General features: G+C 36.9%; 1 protein-coding gene, 1 long non-coding RNA gene and 2 pseudogenes across 5 annotated transcripts; 3 read left to right on the top strand and 1 right to left on the bottom strand.

Annotated features, from left to right (window-relative positions):
* Positions 1-2,962: 2,962 nt before the first annotated feature.
* LOC137744306 (wall-associated receptor kinase-like 20 pseudogene) lies at positions 2,963-6,309 on the top strand (annotated as a pseudogene). Its single transcript, XR_015954292.1, has 3 exons — positions 2,963-3,656; positions 4,904-4,966; positions 5,055-6,309. The product of XR_015954292.1 is annotated as a wall-associated receptor kinase-like 20 pseudogene (transcript).
* A 1,538-nt stretch (positions 6,310-7,847) lies between these two features.
* LOC137744305 (wall-associated receptor kinase-like 20) lies at positions 7,848-10,136 on the top strand (annotated as a pseudogene). The gene is made up of 3 exons (XR_015954388.1): positions 7,848-8,630; positions 8,807-8,860; positions 8,988-10,136. The product of XR_015954388.1 is annotated as a wall-associated receptor kinase-like 20 (transcript).
* Positions 10,137-16,579: 6,443 nt separating this feature from the next.
* Positions 16,580-18,288, bottom strand: LOC137744178 (uncharacterized). Of its 2 annotated transcripts, none has more exons than XR_015954030.1 (4): positions 17,869-18,288; positions 17,441-17,757; positions 16,971-17,161; positions 16,580-16,778 (listed from the first exon to the last, which is right to left on the bottom strand). It is a non-coding gene; the product is annotated as an uncharacterized LOC137744178 (long non-coding RNA). The 2 variants fall into 2 exon arrangements; XR_011069599.2 differs by having other exon boundaries at positions 16,971-17,158; positions 17,869-18,285.
* A 3,237-nt stretch (positions 18,289-21,525) lies between these two features.
* Positions 21,526-23,875, top strand: LOC137745399 (aldo-keto reductase family 4 member C10). The gene is made up of 7 exons (XM_068485352.2): positions 21,526-21,703; positions 21,791-21,841; positions 21,954-22,030; positions 22,283-22,370; positions 22,765-23,040; positions 23,132-23,380; positions 23,593-23,875. Exons 1-7 carry the CDS (start codon positions 21,584-21,586, stop codon positions 23,677-23,679), a joined length of 948 nt encoding a protein of 315 aa, XP_068341453.2. The 5' UTR covers positions 21,526-21,583; the 3' UTR covers positions 23,680-23,875.
* Positions 23,876-23,920: the final 45 nt, after the last annotated feature.

The following is a 23,920-nucleotide window of genomic DNA, read 5'->3' as shown; positions in this document are numbered from 1 at the left end:
GTTGCAAAGTCGTAATTTTTAACTTCGCTCATGGGTAGAAGAATAAATTGGTTGCAAAGTCGTAATTTTCGAGATTTGAAATTAGGATGTCTTACTATTAAAGAGAAATGTCACTAAACCGTAATACTAAGTGGTAAGGTTAGTCTCTGTGGTATGTTTTCTTTATACAACGACACTAAAGACTGAGTGAATAAATTAGTATCGAACTCGACATTCATAAAATTCGAACACTTAATCTCAATTTCTCTTTCTTTGACAAAAAAAAGTTATAGCTTTCTAATCTTAATTTATTGCTAGTTTCGAAAAAACCGTAATATTATTGTATGATGTTATTACTTTACTGGCTTTAGTGTATTAGTAGTAACAATACCATTATCTAAAGATAAACTCGTTGTCGTTGATGTGGTCGTCCAATCAATTATACGCTCACACCATGATATTCTAGTGAAGCAGACGACAAATTCTGTCCCATTATATCAATAATGGATAAGATTATTCCGAAAGGACCTTTCTTGATTTTGTTGTTCAAGTTTGGTACGCAATGGGGTTTTGTTTTCGAGTTGAGAAAGCCACTTGATGTGAATGAAAACGTACGTGAATGATACATCTCAACTAAAACACGCATATACTTGCAGAGATTACCAGTTAATTAAGTTATCATTTCCTCGTCGACAAAGTGAAAATTAAGCAAAAGATGCTAACCCATCAAAAACTAATCCGACGTCTTTGTATGTTGACATAATAAAAATATATATGATATATTCTTCCGTTTCATGGGAGTTGTAACATATACATAGATCATTTTGCTTCCTAATATCATCGACCCTGGAAGGGGAAAGAAAAAAGTTGCACCAAACCGATGAGAATTTGTTTTGGAAGATGCAAATCATATTGTTAATTGTAGGAATTGGTGGTGGGAGGCTAAAAAAAAGGGAATAGATTTGGATCTGAAAATTTCAAGCTACAAATATGCTTAGGAATTCTTAATAGACAGTAATCACGGGTTTAAGATTAACTCCTCCCAAGTATGTGTCCATCTGATAGGCAATAATAAAGAATCCCACTCCTAGAAGTTGGGGACAAATTATCCCGTTTTCAAAGTTTGAGGCATGTACTACACATTCAATTCATTTTGACAAAAAAAAGTTGCGGTTCAATTATAAAACTAATTAGCAATATAAGGAGTAGTACTTATAAGCACATGTAAGGATTATTTTCTCGATGTGGAGTTCATACCCTTAACACGCCCCTCATGTGTATAACTAAATTTCAAGTCAAACACGTGAACAACATAAACTATGTGACGTGGAACACGTATGACTGTTAGGCTTCATACATAGACAACCTACTATGATACCACAAAGAGGTTGAGGTTCTACTATAAAACCAATTGGCAATATAGAGAGTAGCTCAACTATTTATAAACACTTACAAGGTCCCTTATTTTCCTGATATGAGATTTAGACTCTCAATTGATGTCCAAAGCTTGGGTTACAAATTAAAAGGAAAAACCCTAACTAGCCATTTAGGCGTCCAAAAGTTCAAAAGGTATTGGAGTTGAGCCCTAGTACAGACTCAGGAAGAGGACGGGTAGTCCATCCCTTGCGAAATAAGTCCTTATCTGTTAAGGCAGTTGAGACTAGTTACTGCCTATACTCTATAGGTTGGCATTCTTCACTTTCATGTGTTTACTAAAATAAAATATCCAATATTGGTATGGAGTCATTCCAATTCTTAAAATATCCTATGTATTTAATTACGAATACGTATAGAATTGAAAACAAAAAAGTTTCACATTGAAATCTGCAATCAAATCTTTGAAAAATCAAGAATAAGATCAACTATAGTTTCGATCCTTTTCCCCCTTCCCAATTCAAGACTTCATCCATTCCAAACAAATATAAAAATGTCACCACTATAACTCAAGTGCTTTTAACTTTAAAGGTAGAATATTTATCCCTACACTTGCGGAAGAAGTTCGTGATTCCTAGAAGGTATTAAGAAAGAAATTAAAAGGGTGTTCTTAGAGTCTTGGAATTTTCAATAATACTAGAGTCATGAACTTTATTTCAATATTTGGTTACCAACTAACGTAGCATGCAATACTCTTATTTCTAAATTATGAATAAATGATATTTGGATTGGAAAAAGATGAGAACGTTCCTAGTGTATCTTATTTGATTTAATGCCAAATGATACTATATGACATAAAACATGCTGATCACGAGCATTAGGTTACCACCTAGTTAAAGTTCAACTTCTACGCACTACTCATTTCTGAACATAAGAATCTTCGCCGTAAACATTTACGGCTTTTATTTAAACCTTAAAAATTTTAAGGTCATTGTAACCACAAAATAAACCGAGGAGCCCTTTTGTTACCTATGAGAAACAATCGCAAGTACAATACCAGCTTATATTTTATAACAGAAGTAAACAAATGTGTGACTGCTCAGCCTCAGAATCCCAAATTAATACGCTCTAGTCACATAAGCATATACCATTTTTCCTCCATCTACAAACCAAATGGAAAACAGACTAGTTTCTCTTCTCATTCTCACAGTTTCAATGTTATGCTGTACAGGACGAAACTTAGCCACGGTAAAGCGCTGCCAGGACTGCGGCCACACTCCGGTACCCTACCCGCTAAGCACGGCACCAGACTACGGAAAGCAGCACTACAAAGTCCGATGCCATGCAGGGTCACTGTGGTTTGACGCCCTCAACAGCTCATCATATTTAGACCTAGTTTGGTACTGAGGTGATTCTGAAAAAAGCTGCTATAAAAAAAAGCTGGGAGCTGTTTTTGTGTTTGGTAAACACTCAGCTTCAGCTTTTTTTCACAGTTTTGGATGAAAAAAAGCCAAAAACAAGAAGCTGCAAAACCTAGCTTTGAAAAACCGGTTTTTTTTCACATCTGTTTTACATAAAAGTTTACCAAACACTCTAATACTGCTTTTTTTTTTCAAAAGCACTTTTACAAAAAAGTTTACCAAACACTCTGCTGCTTTATTTCACAGCTGCTTATTCTCACAGCACAGCAGAAGCAGCTTTTTTTCAAAGCACAGCAATACCAAACCAGCCCTTAATCACACCAATTAACCCACTAACCCGGCGTCTAATTATCCGGCCGCCGGGGTTAGCCAACAACGTTACGTGCATGTCGGCCGACTTTAAATCCCAAGGCCTAATACTTGAGGACAACCTCCCTTTCAACATCACCAGCAGCAACACAGTGATAGGCATGAACTGTTCGTATGAAATGCTTACTCTCTCGAAAAACTGCTCATCGAATAGCTTATGCCATGACTACATTAAGCACAACGCAATGGCTGCCTCCGCTTGCGGGTGCTTCCGGATTTGTTGTTTATTCAAGACTGGTGGGTCTGCCAATGCCTACAAAATTAGGGCTATGAAGGAAAGGTGTTCGGCTTATGAGAGTTTTGTCAATTTGGACTCTTTTTCTGGGCCTTTGAACAGTTGGCCTGAGCCTGGGGTGGAGATAATGTGGGAGTCACCGCGGGAGCCGGAGTGCAAGGTTTCAGTTGATTGTCGGGGTTTGTCTAACTCGGAGTGTTTGGTAGATCGGAGTGGACAAAGAAGGTGCTTGTGCAAGACTGGTTTTCAATGGGACCCCATCAATGCAATATGTCAAAGTATGTGTCTCTTTTCCCTTCGTTTTGCCTTAATTATAGTACTAGCTAGTTCCCTCATGGGAAAATCCAAAGTTTCCCCCAAGTCACGATACCTACCTCGTCCCATCCACGAATGTTTGACATCTTCATCATCGTCAAGTCAATTTATAACTCCGTTTTCAGGTTTAATTAAACAAGGTATAAGGAAATTAACTTATTAATTAGATGAAAACTAAGGTTGGAATACAGTTGGCTAACATGTGTTGGATACTCCACATGCGCTGGTTTTAATCAAAGTGCCTACAGAATATATTGACTGTATTCTTTTATATAATTTGAATCAAGACAAGTACTGTAGCACTGCGATCATTAGATATTTAGCATTCCAAGATTTTATTTTTCTTTTATGTTCATATCCTATTTGGCTCTTCTGCAAAATGTTTAATTAATATGTTATATGCAGATCAAAGCACATTAGGAGGAATTATTGAAGGTAATTATATTTTATAATATTCAGGTGATTTTTAAAATGAGTTTTGATGTTTCAATATTTTCTAATTGCACTGATATTATCAAATCATATTAATTTTCTTTTACTATTTGACTTTCTCAAAGATGTGGCAATCATGAGGTCGGTTTTAGGGTCGAAGTGGGTGCCACGTTTGCATTACATGGACCAATTCACATAGTTTGGTCATATTAGTGCAATTGTGGCTTCTATGCACCGCAGAAACCGAAGGCAAACTGACAGATTACATTTATTGATATAATTTCAAATGTGTAACGAGAAAATTTTGAAACTCTGTGACTCATTTTGAAAATCTCTATAAACATAAATGGTGTAAATAACTAAGTAAATTAATTATTATGAAATTTTATATTTTCACTACCAGAAGAAAGTTAGAGGTTGTAACCTTATAATTTATGATACCGTGTTATACAACTTAGACTTAAAAGAGACCAGTACAAAATTCAGCTGCCCTGTTAGAATTTGTTCTCATAATTTACTTGACCAAACCCTCATAAAATAATTTCCCAGTAAAATCATCAGCAATGGAGTTGGAAGAAATATCCAGATGAAAAAAACTTGACTACTTATATTTAACTATTTAACGAGTCAATATTCCTATTTGCATACAAATTGTAATTTAACAAGTCGGCATGAACCTTTGTTTTTTTAGTTCTAATGAGATATTTAGTTATAAATATAAGTACCTGCCATCTTCCATTAGCAACTCATAAGCTAACAGTCCTGTGTTTTTGTGTAGAGCTCAAATGTCCGAATTGGAGGCCCTGCAAACTGAGAATGAAACTAGCTTCATTCATTGGAGGCAAGCATTAACCCCATAAGAAATTAATTTATACCGTTTGTCATTGAATATATAACTGGTAGTGATCTTTTCTATATTTTCTTCATAGGCTTGATCATTGCTGCCGTTGCAATGCTACTTGGAGCCTCACTTGCATTCATAGTCTACAAGCAACGCGAAAAGAAAATTGCCAGAGCAACACATTTTAGCTTGACCAAGTCCCGGGAAGACATGTTAAATGCAAACAATAATACCGGAAAATCAGCCAAGCTCTTCACAGGCAAAGAAATCACGAGAGCAACCAACAATTTTTCCAAAGATAAAGTTCTTGGTGCCGGTGGCTTTGGTGAGGTCTTCAAAGGTGTTCTAGATGATGGAACTATCACTGCAGTAAAGAGAGCCAAGCCCGGGAACACCAAAGGCATGGATCAAATTCTCAACGAAGTTCGAATTCTATGTCAAGTGAGCCATAGAAGCCTAGTCAGATTGATGGGCTATTGCCTTGAGCTTGAACAGCCACGTTTAATCTATGAGTACATTCCAAATGGTACCCTTTTCGAACATCTCCATGGAAATTACAACACTGCTAATAGGGTCTCACTCACTTGGCGTATGAGGCTTACTATTGCTCATCAAACAGCTGAAGGACTTGCCTATCTCCACGATTCAGTTGCGCCACGGATTTACCACCGCGACGTAAAATCAAGCAACATTTTACTCGACGAAAAGCTTAACGCTAAAGTTGCTGATTTTGGACTGTCAAGACTGGCCGTGGCCGAATCAAGTCACGTTACAACATGCGCTCAGGGGTCCCTTGGATACCTAGACCCGGAGTACTACCTGAACTTTCAACTGACAGATAAGAGCGATGTTTATAGCTATGGAGTGGTGCTGTTGGAGCTCTTGACTTCTAAGAAAGCTATTGATTTTAACAGAGAAGAAGAAGATGTGAACTTGGTGGTTTATGTCAAGAACACTTTAAGAGAAGAGAGGCTAATGGATGCCGTAGATCCTAGGCTTAAAGAAGGGGCTGGCATCGCAGAGCTGGAGACTATGAAGGAATTCGCATCTCTAGCCTTGGCATGCTTGGATGAGCGAAGGCAGAACAGACCCTCCATGAAGGAAGTTGCTGATGAGATTCAGTACATCATTGGCATTGCTACAAATGAGGATTCAGCAACTTATTAGAACTTTCAATGGCAAGATAGTTTGGCAATTCCTTTTCAAATTTAAGGTCATCAGCAAGCTTTAATTGGATACATATATTCATCTTGACGCACTTTAAAATAGCAGAACCAAGATTTTTAGTAGAATTTTCTTCTTGGTACTTTTTGGTCGAAATTAGTAAAATCGGTTGCATATAATTGTAACATAGGCAATACGTAACAAAAATTAAAATTAACTGAAAGAGTTAATTAGTTCCCACTCCCTTATGGTTTAATATGTCGTATGGGTAACTATTATTGATAATCGGAAAAAGAAAAAAAAAATTACTAATGTGATGTTAAGTTGAAGAGCACACGAGTCCATACAATCTAAATGTGAAATTGATAGAATATGTCAACTTAAAAATAAAATATAAAAACAATCAACAATTATTCCCGATTAAATTCAGTTCATCTCACCGCGGCCAGTAGGGAAGAGACAAGTGTGAGATGAAACCATGGAAAATCTTTTGGAATTGCTAAATGGAGATTTCACATTGTTTAAGGAAGCTAATTAAACAAAGTTTAGGATGCTTTAGGATCTTGGAATGTTAAGAAGACAAGGGAATATGCTCATGCAAATGCAAAGAATAAGTGATATGCGTATCAAATACATCAGATGTTTGTTAATTCAATCGGATCATGAAAGATGAAAGGGCAAAGGAGCTGCGAGAAGTTCCATCTTTCAAGGAATGTCCAACTCATGAATCATAATCGAACAATGTACTGTACAATCTTCCACAAACAATGCCCGTATTTGGATAACCAAGATGATCAGTTATGTTACAAAGTTGACAACTGTCAACGGGTTTGGCCACTCCGTGGATCAATATAATGGGATAATAAAAAGTAGGCATTGTGCTGCCACTTTGGAAACCACATTAATTTGGTTCAATTTTTGCAACAATTTATATCTAAAGAAGCTATTGCTAAAGGAGGATTCCATTTTATTAATCATATTTTATATACAAGCGATATTCTACTTTAACCTAATATTCTAATGTCTGGAAGGAGAATGTGTGAGAAAAAAGGCTGCTATTTGTATCATCTTAGTTGTCCACTTGGTTTACCAGCTATCTAAACTTGGACTTTAGGTAGGGATAAATACTTTTAACCAAAGTAAATACTTTTAGCCGAGGAAGTTACAAGCTTTTTTTATTGCAAAGAAATATTTCTGTATTCTAGAGAGCTAGGAATAAAACTCCGGACTACAGGTATAGAGATAAATATTTTTAACCATGCATGTAGTAAATAATTGTAGCCAGTGAAGTTATAGGTCTGCTCCCTGTTGCAAATAAATACTTTTGTATCCTAGAGATTTGATGAATGAGAAAAAGAGAGGGAATAAATTCGTGTGACATGAGAGTTTTTCTCTTTTATGCGACACCTAAAGTAAAGATGGTACTACTAATATTATTTTCATAAACCATAATCTAACTAGTAGCCAAAAAGTTATTTTATACAAGTAATGGATGAATCAAACTCAAGGCATGTGTATCAAGATAAACGCACTTAAACAATTGGGCTAGACGTCTTTTGCAGTACAACTGGGGACTAACAAGTTAAAAGAGAAAAAACAGAAAAGAAAAAAGGAACTCATGACAATGCTGCCAGCAGTACGGATTCATAAGCCTAGCTCACTAATTTCAACCGTCTCTCCTTAAACAATCCAATGGAGAAATTCGTATCTACAATAATTCTCCGTGCAGTGATAATGCCACTACTACCATCATCCACTCCCTACCATGTAGCCGCCATGAGGCGGTGCGGCACATGCGGCACCACTCCGGTGCCATTTCCCTTAAGTTCGGGCCCCGAGTGTGGCGATCCGTGGTACAGCATCCGCTGCACCGCTGGCACACTATGGCTGGACGCCCTAAACAGCTCATCCTACGCCATAACGCACATTTACCCTGACACCCAACGGATCATTATCCGACCGCCCGGCCTGGCCCCCAACACTTGCATCTCAACTGACTTTCACTGGCAAGGCATCCAGCTCGACGACAACCTCCCCTTCAACATCACCAGTAGCAACACCGCCTTGATGTTCAACTGCACGGACGCGCTGCTAAACTTGCGGGCGCCGATAGACTGTTCGTCAAACGGCCCGTGACACAGCTACGTCAGAGACAATGTGGCCGCGGCGGCGTGCCTGAGAGCTCCGCTGTGTTGTTCGTTCAGGACCGGTGGGTCCCAGACTTCTTATATCATAAGGATTCACGACGGGGGTTGCGCGGCGTACCTGAGCTTTGTGAACTTCGAGGGTGTAAGTGTTAATACAGTGGGTGTGAAGAAGTGGCCGGAGCCGGGTGTGGAGTTGGAGTGGATCCTGCCGAGTGAGCCAATCTGCAAGAACCAAGTGGATTACAAGGAATTGTTGAATTCCAAGTGTTTGACGGATCCAAATAATGTGGGGCAGAGGAGGTGCTTCTGCAATGGTGGGTTCAAGTGGGACAATATCAACGGTTTGTGTCAAGGTAAGTGAAAAATTTTGTCATCGATAATGTGCCGATATTATTGTTGTTAAAAACTTATTTACGTCTCATTTGTAAATTCTCAGATTGGCTTTAAAAATAGACGTCCTGCACAGAATTTTAGTGACAAATCTTTCTCATTATAAGTTCAAAGTTTAACTAATTTCTGTTGTGTGTAGATGCGAACTGTAAGAGTGCAAAAGGCTGCAAAAATGGAAAGATTGTAGTCCTAGGTAGTTTGCTCTCTTCACTAGTCCATTCCATGTCAATTAATATAATTTGGCATGTTCTGTAGGATAATGTTCTCTTGTTAGATATCTGATATGTTATTTTGCTGCGTTATGAATAATTTGTGTTCAGCTGTAGCCGTGGTTGGGGGACTATTAGTACTTGTTGGCATAATTGGAGTCGTAGGCTACAACCAGCATCGTCGCTCGAAAAGAAAAGCTTTAAAGGTTTTGATGAAGAAGCATGAGCAGATTTTGTATTCCAAAAGCAGTGGTAAATCAGGCAGAATATTCTTCACTAACAAAGAGATAGCAAGAGCAACCAACTTCTTTTCAAAAGACAACAAAATCGGCTCCGGTGGCTTTGGGGAAGTTTTCAAGGGCACTCTTGATGATGGAACCATCACCGCCATCAAGCGTGCCAAGGTTGGAAACACCAAGGGCATTGACCAGATTCTGAATGAGGTTCGGATTCTTTGCCAGGTCAACCATAGGAGCCTGGTGAGACTCCTTGGCTGCTGTATTGAGCTTCATCAGCGGCCTGTCCTCGTATATGAACACGTTCCAAATGGAACTCTTTCAGATCATCTTCACTGTCATCACAGCGGAAAATGGGCTCCAATCGGGTGGCACCATAGGCTCCGAATTGCTCACCGAACAGCCGAAGAGCTTGCCTATCTTCACTCTTCTGCAGTGCCGCCCATTTACCACCGTGACGTGAAGTCCAGCAACATTTTGCTCGATGAAAATTTTGAGGCAAAAGTTTCAGACTTTGTGGGCTTTCGAGGCTGGTTGAGAGCACAGAAACCAGTAAAAACACTAAAATCTTCACCACTGCTCAGGGGACCCTCGGCTATCTAGACCCTGACTACTGCATTAACTTTCAACTCACGGATAAGATTGACGTTTACAGCTTTGGAGTTGTTTTGTTGGATCTGTTAATGTCTAAGAAGGTTATCAATCTCAACAGAGTAGAGGAATATGTGACTTTGGTGGTGTACATGAAGAGGGTTTTGAAAGAAGAGAGGTTGATGGATACTGTTGATCCAGTTATTAAAGAGGGAGCTAGCAAGCTGAAACAATGCAGGCACTGGGATTTCTCGCAGGGTCGTGCTTGGATGAGCAGAGGCACAACCGGCGTCCAATGAAAGAAGTTGCCGATGAGATTGAGTATATGATCGGCATTGTTACGAGTGATGTTCCAGCACCCGAGTTTCTTTGAACAAGGCCGTTGTCACTAGTCTAAATCTTAATTTAAAAAAGTATGGCTTATCAAGTTGTATGAACTTTTCTCTGTTTCAACTGCCATCAAACTTCATCCCTTGACCAATCGATAAATGTTTTCTAGCATAACAAGATAAATGAAACTCTAAGAAAGAGTAAGGGGTAAAGAATTTGTGGGAAGAAATATCGAGCAAGATTCCCAATAAATAGTGATGGTGCCACAAACTGTCTACACGCCTTTATAGTTTCAAGATGCTTCTTCAGCGCAGCTTCCATGATCCATCCGTCTGTTCGAACCACCAGGTCAGTATATAGTGGCACTACCATGTTAACAAACATACACATAACCAGCAAACAGAAGTATAACAAGAAAGAACACAAAACTCAGGTACATTGCATGGTAGTTGGACATAAGGGGGTGTCTACATGTTCTGATCGCACATCTGCTGCACACTGCAGGAGGATGTACGTTCCCGCACATGCAACAAATCTACGACATTAACTAATCTACATGCAAGTTCCACGAATTTAAATTATCTGTCTAAATCCCGAAGGGTAGGAAAACTAGAGATCATATTGAATCTGTAGAACTGATTCAATACGTCTTTGTAGATTAAGTGGACTAAGATATGATGCAGTTGAGGAAGCAACGTTAAAAAGACGCCTGAAATAAAAATAGGAGGGTGCTAAATTGCCTCAGAAAAAAATTTGGCAAGTCACAGTAACCTTTTCATTTACGAGTAAATAAATGAATGATGCAACACAATCCTCTAAACTAATGCCGATAGGATCAAAACATCACGTGAGAGGATATGGCAGTAAGGATCCAGGTGACGAAAGCGAAAGCAACTGCAAGATTGAAGCTACCGCATGAATAAACCCATCTACTCGTGCAGAAATGAAAGTCTCTTACAAATAGAATTACAAGTTGCCCCAAGCTCCATAACACTTGAAGTGCCACGATGCAACCAAATAGCTGAACCATGGGACAGAGATCAACGTAAAGTTTTTGCAGAACAATTAATTACCAGTGAAAAAAAAAATGATTCATAACCAATCTTGGAGCCATCAGAAACAAACTAGTAGCAGTTAACAACAATCAAGAACATTAAGAAGCAAATATGAGCAACAAACTGGTAACGGAAAAAATATGAGAAACAAACTAATCTGGCAAATTCGTTTCACTGCGCTTATGTTAGAATCTCCGAAAAACTTTCAAAATACAAAGCAATGTATGTAGTGAAGAAAGTTAAGGTTCCACCATAAATCAATTGACAATATGGTGAGTAGTACTACTTATTTATAAACTGATGCAAAGTCCCTCATCTCATCAATGTGGGATTCGTTCTCAACACGCCCCCTCACATATGGCGAATTTTCAAGCCTAGCATGTGGACAACACAATGGGATAACGTGGAGCACGTGGGGCTGTTTGGCTTCACATGTGGGACAACCTACTCTGATACCATGAAGAAAGTTAAGGTTCCAATATAAAACCAATTGGTAATATGGGGAGTAGCTCAACCTCTTATAAACTCATGCAAGGTCCCCCCTCTCATCAATGTGGATTCATTCTCAAGCCTAACATGTAAAACAACCTACTTTGATACCATGAAAAAAGGTAGATACATGTGGGACAACCTACTCTGGTACCATGAAGAAAGTTGAGGTTCCACCATATAACTAATTGGTAATATGGAGAGTAGCTCAACCTCTTATAAGCCCATGCAAGGTCCCTCCTCTCATCAATTGGGATTCATTCTCATCACGCTCTCTCACACGTGACGAATTTTCAAATCTAACACATGGAACAACCTGCTCTAATACCATGGAAGAAAGTTGAGGTTCCACCATAAAACTAAATAGCAATAAAGGGAGTAGCCCAACTTACTTATAAGCCATGCAAGGTCTCTTCTCCCATCAATGTGAGATTTTTTTCTCAACACACCCCCTCATCTGTGGCGAATTTATTCTCAACACGCCTCCTCACGTGCGGCGAATTTTCAAGTTTAACACGTGAACAACACAACAGAGTGACGTGAAGCACGTGTGGCCATTTGGCTTCACACGTGGGACAACCTGCTCTGATGCTATGATGAAAATTGAGGTTCCACCATAAAAATAATTGATAATATGGGGAGTAGCCCGACTTACATATAAGCCAATGCAAGGTCTCTCCTCCCATCAATGTGAGATTCATTCTAACTAGCATACGATAATTTCATCCCATTACGGCCACAAAGCTATTGGCCCGTGTGATAGAGGCCGTTGAATTTTAATATTTTTCCTGCATATTACTATTGGATTGTCATAGTAATTATCTTAGAGGACGACAAAATCGAGAAGTTTGTTCCATAATAAGATAGACGTTGGCTTCTTAATGATTTGCGGCAATGGATAATGATATATCATTATCTTGTAGTCTAGTAAAAAAAATTAGGGAGTTTTAACAAAACATTCCCGGTACTGTTCACTTTTAACCAAAAATCACTTTTTTACCTTTTCCTGGTACTATTTACTACACCTTTATTTGCCATTTTTCATTAAAATTAAAAAAAATTTGAACTTTTCGTTAGTTTTCCTAAAAAATTAATGTCATGCAAAAAAGGTGGAAAGGATTAACGTGATGCAAAAAATGGAAAGGATTGTCATGATACAATTATATCCTAAAGTCCAATTGGATGAAAGGATTATCATGCATGCACGTGATGTTCATTAGCAAGGGGTTGGCTGATGAAGAGTTGGAATTTTGTGGTGATGTGACATATTAGCATGTGATGTTACTGATTGTGGAGCAAAAAATAATCAAGAAATTTATGGAGGAGACATGTGGACTTTTGAGTTAAAATGACAAAATTACTCTCAAGACAGACCGCGATTCACACGCGTATGTAATGGACAATAACGACTCAATCAATGAAGAGTCAAAGGTGATCAAAACAGTATTTATTCAAATATCTCTCATCACTCCTCATCAAATCCCCACTCAAAAGGTAACTCCCAATTATCCTATTTAAATTAGGATTGATTGCCTAGATTAATTGCAAGATATTATTTCACATAATATCTTACAATTAAATCTCTAATTCCACCAAAAGTGGCCATACCCTATTCTACAAATAGGGCCAGCCACACCCCTATAAATAGTCTCAGTTTCCCCACTAAAATGCTAAGCTCATTCTCTTCCTAAAATTTCCTCAAATTCTAACTTTGGCATCAGAGATTCTTCGACCAAAGCCCCCAACCCCCCCCCCCCCCAATTCATCCTGGGCGCGTGACGCTTTTGGCTTTAATCTTAGGTGTTATTATTTTGCGGATACTTTTTCATTAAAGGAGAAGATGGCGGAAATTTGCATCCACACTGATGGTATAGTAATTGGACTCAACTAATGGATAAAAGATGTTACCATCCATTTGTGATTTATCTTTTTGGCCAATTTGATATTATTATTCCAAATAGCACGTTGAGTGGTAATTAGGATGAAGATGGTTTTGGTTTGTTCAAAAGGTGAAACGTTCAAGCATATTAATCCTATAAATACAAAGAAACAGTGCAGCAGAAAAGGATCTTCAACTCAACACACAAAACTACTTTGCACAAATTCTTGCTCTACGATATATCCTTAGCATTGTGTTGGGAACCGGCAATATCTTCATCTTGGATTAACAGCACTGGAGCCAATCTTGGATTAACAACACTGGAGTTGTAGAGTCAGGCGACCGAGGAACAACTTCAATTTGGAGTAACGCAATGCTTCAAGGGAGCACCTTTAGTCTAGAGTGACAGCAATGCCTCAAGTTCAGCTAACTATCTATCCAAATCTTTGTTAATAACGAGTCTTTGAGTCCTTGTTGAAATAGGTCATCTCATTAGCCTATCTGCAAGTTTAGGTGTTCCTAGTTACTCAGTGTTTGGCACATTGAAAGCCGAACCTTATTTGAACTTCATAGAAATTAGCAGCTTTGTCTTCAGGCTTTAGAACCCAGAGGCCGATACGTGTTCCTTCCTCAACCACAATCGCTCGAATAACAGAAGTCAACAGCGCGTTCGACACCACAACCACATTCATTCGACTCGCCGATCGAGCTTGGTAGTAAATTGGCATGCCGGCATTTACTAAAAGGATGTAATTAGCTCATTAGCTATTCGTTTAGCGCATTGCTTCGTTACAAACCAAACGGACCTTACTAAGTACATCCATTCAACTTAGTAATCAAGTTATTCTCAACTCTCAAATATTATACACTCAAAAAGAAGAATGGGAGATGACAACAAAACTTCTTTTGTAAAGATGACAACAAAACTTTGATTAATCAAAGCATACCGGAAGATCTGGAAATACTAACCATCGTCAAACAATTATGGGAATAAGTCTTGCAGATATAATTGCATTTTAGATGGAACAAGTGGCTTCTAAATTCAATAATAAAATGATGTGTTGAAAAACTTATACATATCATTGTTTTATTAAAACGGAATATTACAGTGACGATAAATCTGTTATATGTAAGTTTTTTTCAGCGATGAAGAATTTTCAACTTTAACACAAACAAGCAATCAAGTTGGTGAAGCTGGAAGACGGTGTCATTGTGTATCCCAAAAAAAAGGAGAGGAAAACAAATTGGTAACGTATATTGGTCAAAATCATTGGAGACATGACAATGACAAACGAGCTGAAATAGAGAGAATGGCGGGTTCCATTGGATGTTTGTCTTTGTCGTGCTCACTTGGAACTGCAAAAGTGAACCGATTAGTTGGATTCCTTCCTCTATTCAAGATAGTTCACCAACTACACTAACACAAGAGCCAATTGCATGACTCCAAAACAAGCTCCTATATGGCCGGCCACAAAATATCACATTGTCCAACTTTTTTTCTCCCACTCTTTTCCCGTTTAAGGTGAAGTTCATTAACATGATGATCAAACTGTTACTTACGTTGTATTAATAATTATTGTGTGTAATATTAGTCGACGTTGATGCTCATGAATTTGATGTATCTTTAATTAACTTTGATGGGTGGGTTGATATATTATGGGCCAGAGTGCTATTGTGTTATGACACAAGTAAAATAATCACTCACGGTGCAACTTAACACAAATCCCCATATCTCTAAGTGGAAAATCTTTATATAACTTAAAACAACAATAACAAAACTTCATTTCACTTAGTGGTGTCGGTTGTTTGAATTTTAGAATGACACTACATTCGGTTTTGTTTCAAGTCTTCTATTAACTCTAAATACTCCATATATTTTTTTAGAATCTCTTTCCAGATGTTCTTATGTATTCCACTACCCTATTTGCTTTGAGTCTCTGTCTCAAAATAGCATCTTCTAATTTGAGTATTTGTAGATCTTTAGTTCACAACTTCACATGTCCAAACCACCTTAATTAGTAATACTACGATGGTGTGAGTCTTGTGACACGTCCAAAAATTTTATTAATTTTGCAAATAATTTGTAACTCAATTGATTAATAACAATTATTTTTTCACACAATGATAAGAGTTTGAATAAAGTAAAACTAATAAAAAGGGTTTGAAAACTTTGAGTTTTAATGATAAAGACAAAACAAAGGGTAAAGTAAATAGTACTAGAATTGACTTTTTAGTGTAAAAATATGGTTTTTCGTTAAAGTAAATAGTGCCGCGGATTTTTCGTTAAAACTCCCTTTGAATAACTCGTACCCTAATTATTTTATTTTATTTTAATAACTCATCCCCTAATTTTGGTTGTGAAAAAAACAAAAAGTACCCAACTTTATAGCAAGAATTTCATTTTATATCCCCGAGTTTGGAAGTGTACCTCATTCAAACTATCATGTTGAGTATGAAATTAAAAGTTGGAAAAATTAGAATGCGGTCCTTAATAATCAATATTTATTGATTGTAATCTTCTTTTTTTAGGCAATTATCTCCCTCCATGAATATCTGGTGTTTTCTTTTCTAACTCTTCTTTTTGTTAATTTTTTATATTTAATTATTTTAATTTGTTTGAATGATATATATAAGATTCCTAACCCGTTTCGAAGAGGTAGACATTTTTTCTCCACTCTTCTTGCTGTAAATAGATTTTACATATTCAAATGGTACGATATCATTTGCTTACATGTGGTAAAATTTCTTTGTGGATAGTGTGTTGGATTTCTACCTATGTATCCCGAAGTTAAACTCTCATTTCCCTAAATTTTGTAATGGTTTCAGACTCTTCCCTCCCCTTAATAATAGTAAATTATTTTGTTAAAAAAAATGATCATTTGCTTGTTGTATTTGCTTACTAATCATGTGCCGTAGTTGAATATGCACATACGTTGTTTTTTTTTTTTTTTTTTTCCTTCTATTGTAGAATGTACCACTATGTCGTAGTTGAATAAGGACCACATTCAATGACACACCCGACCCCGATATTCTACAAACATCATGGTAGGCACATGTTGGCAGACACCCGAAGGTGACGAAGCCATATTAACATGCATGTAAGTTATGAAGAAAGAACAAACGTAAATAAAACACGTAAATTTTACTAATAAAGAATATGCAAAAGTGGGAACGTGTTCAGAGTATACAACTAATCAAGAATATTGTAGAAGAAATACTATGAAAAGGTACGAACAAAGGAATGGGTCCTACACCGACAGGACTCGAAGATATCGATGCAGGAGTGCCCTGACGCCAGGATTGTACGCCTCAATTCTAAGTCCTGAAGGGTATGCAAAACAAAGTATGAGTGGACCAAGTTTATATATAAGTAATACGAAAACAATTATTCTTCAACCTAAACCTACTAATCCCCAGTTTTAGAAAACTCATATAGCATAACCTGCCATAAAACATATATCGTATATAGTGTGCTTAGTAGTGGTATCACAATTACTTAAAGGCCCTACATCACCTGCTCAAAGGTATATATAAATCTTCCGCTCGAAGGCCCTACATCGCACGCCCGAACGCATAAATAAATCTTCCGCCCAAAGGCCCTGCATCGCCTGCCTGAAGGCATATATAAATATTTTGCCCGAATGCCCTACATCACCCGCCTGAAGGCATATATATATCATTCACCCGTAGGCACTACATCTCCTGCTTGAAGGCATAAAGTATGAATAACCACTAAGTAAGCATAGAAAATTATGAACATAATCTTTCCAAAATATATATCATCAGAGCTCAATAGCTCAAACATCATATCATAAATCATATTCATAAATATCTTAGTAATGTAAACTCGATAAAGCATGATATTTCATAAAGCGTAAATCCAATAACTCAGTAAACTTTTCATAAACCGTAGTCATAAAATCATGATTTTCAAGTATGCAGTTCTAGTAATAAAATCATGCATTTTAGAAGGAGTCCACTCACAGATAATCCATCATTGAAGAGACGTTCGAACTAGGGAGGACGGAATTGCCATTGATAAACACACCTAAGCACATACATGGACCAATTAGTAAAGCCCTACTAAAATGATTGAATTTGGGAAAACGGAACCCAGATTTGGAATCAGGGTGTCAAAATACCCTAAGAGGGGTGTCGAGCAAATTTCGTAAAAGTCAACATAAGGAATATTCCCTAACAAAATATTCTAAAAAATATTCCATCGGGTCTGGGTCGAGTTGGATCCAATTCTGGGTTGCGGGTCAGGTCAACCGGGTTTTAGGCCATGGGTTAGCTGATTTCTGCAAAAATGGCCAGAAAGATAAACGGAGTCTGATTAGCTCCATGTCACAACTATAACTAGCATGCCATATATGGATTTGAAGCTACGAAGGAAGGGAATAGAAATATACCATTGGTGTTCTTGGTCGTGGCTGGAGTTGGCCGGAAAACCACTCAAAAGTCGTCAAAAAACTGGGTTTGTTACTTCGAGTCAATTTCGTGTTAATCCTTCACAACAACGAGTATACAGACTTGGCAATCAAACCAAACATCAATTTAAGGCAAAGAAAAGTGACTCCAAGGCTCACCTAATCGGAAATCGTGGAACTCGCCGGATTTGTTGACATACGATGGTGGTGGTGGTGGTCTCAGTGCCTGCACTTGCAGAGGAAGAAGAGGGACGAGAGATGTGAGAGAGTCCGAGAGGGATGAGGGAGATTAGAGAGAGAAAGGGAAGGTTGGAGGTGGCTGATTGGTAGTCCTTCGTGCATGTGGGTGTGCTCGGGGAAGGAAAGAAAGACAAAGATGAGAGAGAACTTCATAGGGAGAGAAGAAAGAGAAAAGAAAGAGAGTCGGGGACCAAAAAGCTAGGGTGGGCCCCCATTGGCGCACTAAGCAAGCCCAAAAGAAAACAAACACGCACACAAAAAAAAAAAAAAAAAAAAAAAAGGAAAAAAATCTCCTGACGTGAAATTACCAATTTACCCTCATTTCAAATTTCGTAAAAATTCTGGACGGGTTGTTACATCCAAAGTCTCGTATAAAAGTTAGGGTTCGTTTGAAAGTGATTTTAAATGATTGAAAGCGTTTTTGTTGAAAATTTTCCAAACCAATTCTTAGTAAAAATTAAAGTGGATCATGATAAAATACTTGTGCTTCTTACAAGAAACACATATATGATACTTCTTTAAAAAAATACTTAAAATATTTTTAAAACTCAAAATTAATTTCATCAAAAACATTCTATGTAAATTTACAAATACTTCTAAGCAAGCCTTTTGAGTTGAGGTATACAACCACAATTCCTGCCGAACACGAAGAGTCAATACAATTTAAGAGTAACTTACGTAAAATAAGTCAATGGTCGGTCACCGTCAGTATGACGTTCCATTTCCATTTCAATAATACCTTGCATGTGAAAACTGAAAAGAAAACTTATATAAACGCAACGTCTTCTGTTTAGTTTTTGGCCAAACAATGCATGTGAAGACCGACGTGATTCATCTGCCCCTTTGCCGTCTTCCTCGCCCTATATATAACAACCGAGCCATTTAAAATCGCACCAGGGGTGAAGCTTTCTGCAAACAAAACACAAAGCGAAAAATGCGAAAGCAATTCGCTTTTTTGAGCTCAACACTGGTACGACTCCGTTGGTCGGACTGGGCACATGGCTGGCCGAGATTGGCCTTAGATGTATGAATGTTAGAACAATACTGCGCTTGATTTTGTACTAAGTTTTTCATCAGCTCTAAATATTTTTTTTATGGACATTTTGAATGCGGTCCTTAACTATTAATATTCTTTGACTCAAACCTTGTTGGTTTTTCAATTTTTTATCGAAGTTCTTAAAATTAATTTGATAATGTATTTCTATGTAGGTTACTATATTTTTAGATTAAAAATTTAAATTTATAGTCGTTTATATTAATGAGATTTTAAATATAAAAAAACCCATAATTTATGGATTAAAATTACTAAAATATAAATTATACTCTCCAATATATTTTGTGTGAGTGTGTGTGTGTGTGTGTGTGTGTGTGTAAATATAAAATGGGTACATTCTTCAAAACCACACAAAAAATAATAGATATTAAGCTTAATAACATTAGTAAATTTCTTTGATCAAACTTGACATGTATACATTCTCAAATCAAGAAAAAGTATGTACCCATATAAGTTTAAAAATGGATTAGAAAAAAATTGAATAGATTTTATTAAAAAAAGGTTACATTTTACATACAACAAATTGGTATATTTAAGAATTGGTACATTTTAAGATTAAAATTGAAAAATTACATGAATGGGTACATATAAGATTAAAAATTGGAAACCTTTTTATAAAAAATTAAGGGATAAAAACTTATTCTATTTTTTATTTTTTGGAAATGTTTTGAATTGAAAATTAGTTAGGAGTTCAATAAAGGTGTGCGATTAAAATCCTAAATTATGTAACTGACATGTAAATTCATTATTGCATTAATGCTAGGGACTTTTATCAAATTTTGAAAACTAATAAGGTTTCAGTCAGTGAACATTTGTAACCAGTGACCGGATACTAATTTTTTTTTTTTTTTTTTAAGTCTCTTTCGAAGTCTTCTTATGTATTCATCTACCCTATTTACCCTGATTCATCTATCCCGTAATCGCATCTTCTAACCAGAGAATTTGTAGATTTTTAGTTCACATGTTTAAACCACCTTTATTAGTAATACTATGAACTTGTTGACATACCAAAAGTATCTTAATTTTGCAAATGATAAGAGTTTGAATACATCATCCCCTAATTTTGGTTGTAAATATAACAAAAAAAACACCCAACTTATAGCGAGAATTTCATTTTATCCCCCGAATTTGGAAGTGTACCTCATTCCAACTACTAGTAACGTCGAGTATGAAATTAAAAATTGGAAAAATTAGGACGTGGTCCTAACAACCAATGTTTATTGATTGAAATATTATTGATTTTTAAATTTTGATGAAAGTCTTTTAGCTTTTGTCCATATTAGCAATTTAAGCATTATTATTATTATTGTTATTATTATTATTATTATTATTATTATTATTATTATTATTATTATAGATTTTTTTTTCTAACAAACAATATTATTTACATTAAGAGGGGTTCCGCATTTTTATTATTATCATTGATTTTTTTAACAAACTATATTATCTATACTAAAAGAGAGGGGGTGTGCCAAGACTCGCAATGAGTTAGCAACAATATGCTTAAATTCACTCCCTCACCCTCTTAGTGTATATATTGTTTAAGAAAGGAAAAAAAAAAAAAAAACCCTCTCTTTTTAGTTAATTTTTGATATTTTGAGTATTTTAATTTGTTTGAATGATATATATTAGAAGATTCGTAAGTCGTAACTCGTTGTGGGTGCTATATATATTCGAAGAGGTAGACAATTTTAAACCATATTCCCATAAAATGGAAAATGGAAAATTTCCACAAAATGTGCATTTGCTTAACGGAAAAACTCAACTTGATGTGATTGAAGGCATCCTCTTTGATGTTCAATGTTTGAAATAACTGATGAGGTCAGTAGAATTTGTCTTTGCTTCTTGTGTTTGCAACAAGGCAGCGCATCTAATGACTTCGTTTGTTGCCTGGGAAGGGAGCTTTCATAATTGGGATGGTCTTGAGCCATAATGATTGTTTAATACTGGGCTTCAAATGTAAATATTTCCATTTGAATATAATAAAATTTCTTTCTTTTGACATATCCCATATAAATGAAAGTTTTAAATTTCATAATTAATAAATTCCATAATAGTTATGTGGAAATACATTACATTACTAATATGATGCGGTGTATAAAATTAAAAAAAAATAATAATAAAGTTTCCTTCAAAAAATATTATTAATTTGCATTTCGATTTCAATAATACATTGTATGTGAAAACTGAAAAGAAAACTTACGAATAGCGACGTTTTCCGTTTAGTTTTTGGTCAAACAATGCATTCTTCCGCTTTAAATGTTGGCCTTTTATGCGACGTGTGTAAACTGACGTGATTCATTTGCCCTTTAGCCGTTTTCCTCCCGCTATAAATACGAACTGAGCCAATTACAATCGTAGCAGGTGTGAAGTTTTCTGCAAACAAAACACAAAAAGCGGAAAATGGCGAAAGCAATTCGGTTCTTTGAGCTCAGCACTGGGGCCAAGATTCCGTCAGTCGGACTGGGAACCTGGCAGGCCGAGCCTGGCGTCGTCGCTGCTGCCGTCACCGCAGCCATTAAGGTATTTTCCGTTGGCTTAATTTTGAATTCCAATTACAAAAAAAAAAGTTCAGTTTTGATTATTAATTGCACGTTCGTTTTAATGTAGATCGGATATAGGCATATTGATTGTGCTCAAGCTTATGGAAATGAAAAGGAGGTATTTTTTTATTATTTGGGGTTAACACTTATCAGCTTAATTAATCTGGTTTAGAGAATTAATTGGTGTGACAATGAAACAGTGACCGATCATAATTTCGTGAATTTTGTAGATTGGGTTTGCTCTGAAGAAGCTTTACGATGATGGTGTAGTGAAGCGGGAGGACTTGTGGATCACTTCAAAACTCTGGTCTGTTTGCAATATGTTAATAACTCCGGAAACATACATGAATGAAACTGGTTACGAACTTTTAATCCAAACACTAGATTTATAACTTTATATACAACTTATTGTCGGTTTACTGTCCCAGTTTTGTTTTTGCGAAAAAGTTTGTAGCGGGTTCTGTTTATGTGCGTTTTCCTATTGAATTCTTGGCTCTCGGGTCTTTACTATCTGATTGGAAAGGTTGAATTTGAAATTACATTTGTCTGCACTGTGCAGGTGTAGCAATCATGCACCAGAAGATGTGCCAAAGGCACTAGATAGTACCCTGCAGGACTTGCAACTCGATTATCTCGATCTGTATCTGGTATGTTAGGCACATTTAAATACTCGTTCTTAATACGTACATATGTATATACATGCATACATGATACATACAGAGGATAATCTTTTGTCAAACAATATGATATCTTCGTTTGCTGGTGTATGAGTTTCGAATTTGGATCGTACATTCAGATGAGAGTTCGACATACCAACACAAAATATGTGAAATCTTTGACAAAACGACATTTATTATATACATGAATAGAATGATTTCTTCGAAATTAAAATTAACATTGGTTTATGCTTTAGTTAGTTTTGGACTGTGTTGTATCTGGTAATAAGGACGCAATACAACAAGCTTGCAAGTCTCACTAGCTGCATATAAATTGGAAAAATTGTTGTGTATTTGTCACTGAACGTGCATAAAATTATTGTAGATCCACTGGCCTGTCAAGATGAAGAGTGGTTCAGTTGGTTTTAAGCCTGAAAACCTTGACCAACCTGACATTCCCAGTACTTGGAAAGCACTGGAGGGAGCATATGATTCTGGCAAGGCCAGGGCTATTGGGGTTAGCAATTTTTCTACCAAAAAGCTAGGAGACCTGTTAGCAGTGGCGCGCATCCCTCCTGCTGTTAATCAAGTGGAAAGCCACCCTCAATGGCAGCAGCAGAAGCTGCATGAATTCTGTAAATCCAAGGGAGTCCACTTAAGTGTGAGTATTCATTAATACAGTAAAACGTTGATTTCAAAACTCACACGCTGCTGCTTGCTGGTATAATTTTGTAATGAATTTCTTATATCAGGGATATTCACCACTGGGATCCCCAGGCACAAGCAGCATTAAGGGTGATGTCCTTAAGAATCCAATCCTATTGTCGGTAGCAGAGAAGCTGGGAAAGACTCCTGCTCAAGTGGCTATCCGGTGGGGATTACAGTCGGGCCACAGTGTTCTGCCTAAGAGCACAAAGGAGGAAAGGATCAAGGAAAACTTTGATGTCTTTGACTGGTCTATACCTGAAGACTTGCTTGCAAACTTCGCTGAAGTAAAGCAGGCAAGTACTCAGCCAAATTCAACCCGTCTTTTCTTCTTCTTGGTGTATATCATGCCTGAATGATGAATGAAATTTCTGTTTAAAAAGATTCGGTTTTGTAGCATCTGCTAGTATAATTTATCTGTGTCGTTGTACATATCCAATGGGTTTAGGCCTATTTATAAGCTTGTTGTGATTCGACTTTGCTAAAGTTTCCCTGTAATTCCTTGCAGGAGAGGCTACTTAAAGGTACTGGATTTGTCAACGACACGCACGGTGCCTACAAGACCATCGAGGAACTCTGGGACGGCGAATTGTGAGGAGCATAGCCTGGATGGGCGGATGTTAGAAACATTCGGCATTTTTATTTCCTCTAATGTCTTAGCCTGTTTGGTTGTAGCTTGATTTTCAAAAGGGTGAATTCATAAGCTCTGGTACTTGTGTTAAGCATTGTTCTAATAAAGATTATTCAGAATAATTGAAATATCAAACCTTTTCGGATTCTTCTGTCATGAATTATTGATATCAATTACCATTTGATGTAATGGCATCTGCAAAATG

The sequence above is a fragment of the Pyrus communis genome, chromosome 12, assembly GCF_041283825.1.
Source record: "Pyrus communis isolate YQ-2024b chromosome 12, ASM4128382v1, whole genome shotgun sequence".
In the NCBI taxonomy this organism is placed as follows: domain Eukaryota; kingdom Viridiplantae; phylum Streptophyta; class Magnoliopsida; order Rosales; family Rosaceae; genus Pyrus; species Pyrus communis.
The sequence above is the reverse complement of the archived record's forward strand: the minus strand, read 5'-3'. Positions and strand labels throughout refer to the sequence as shown.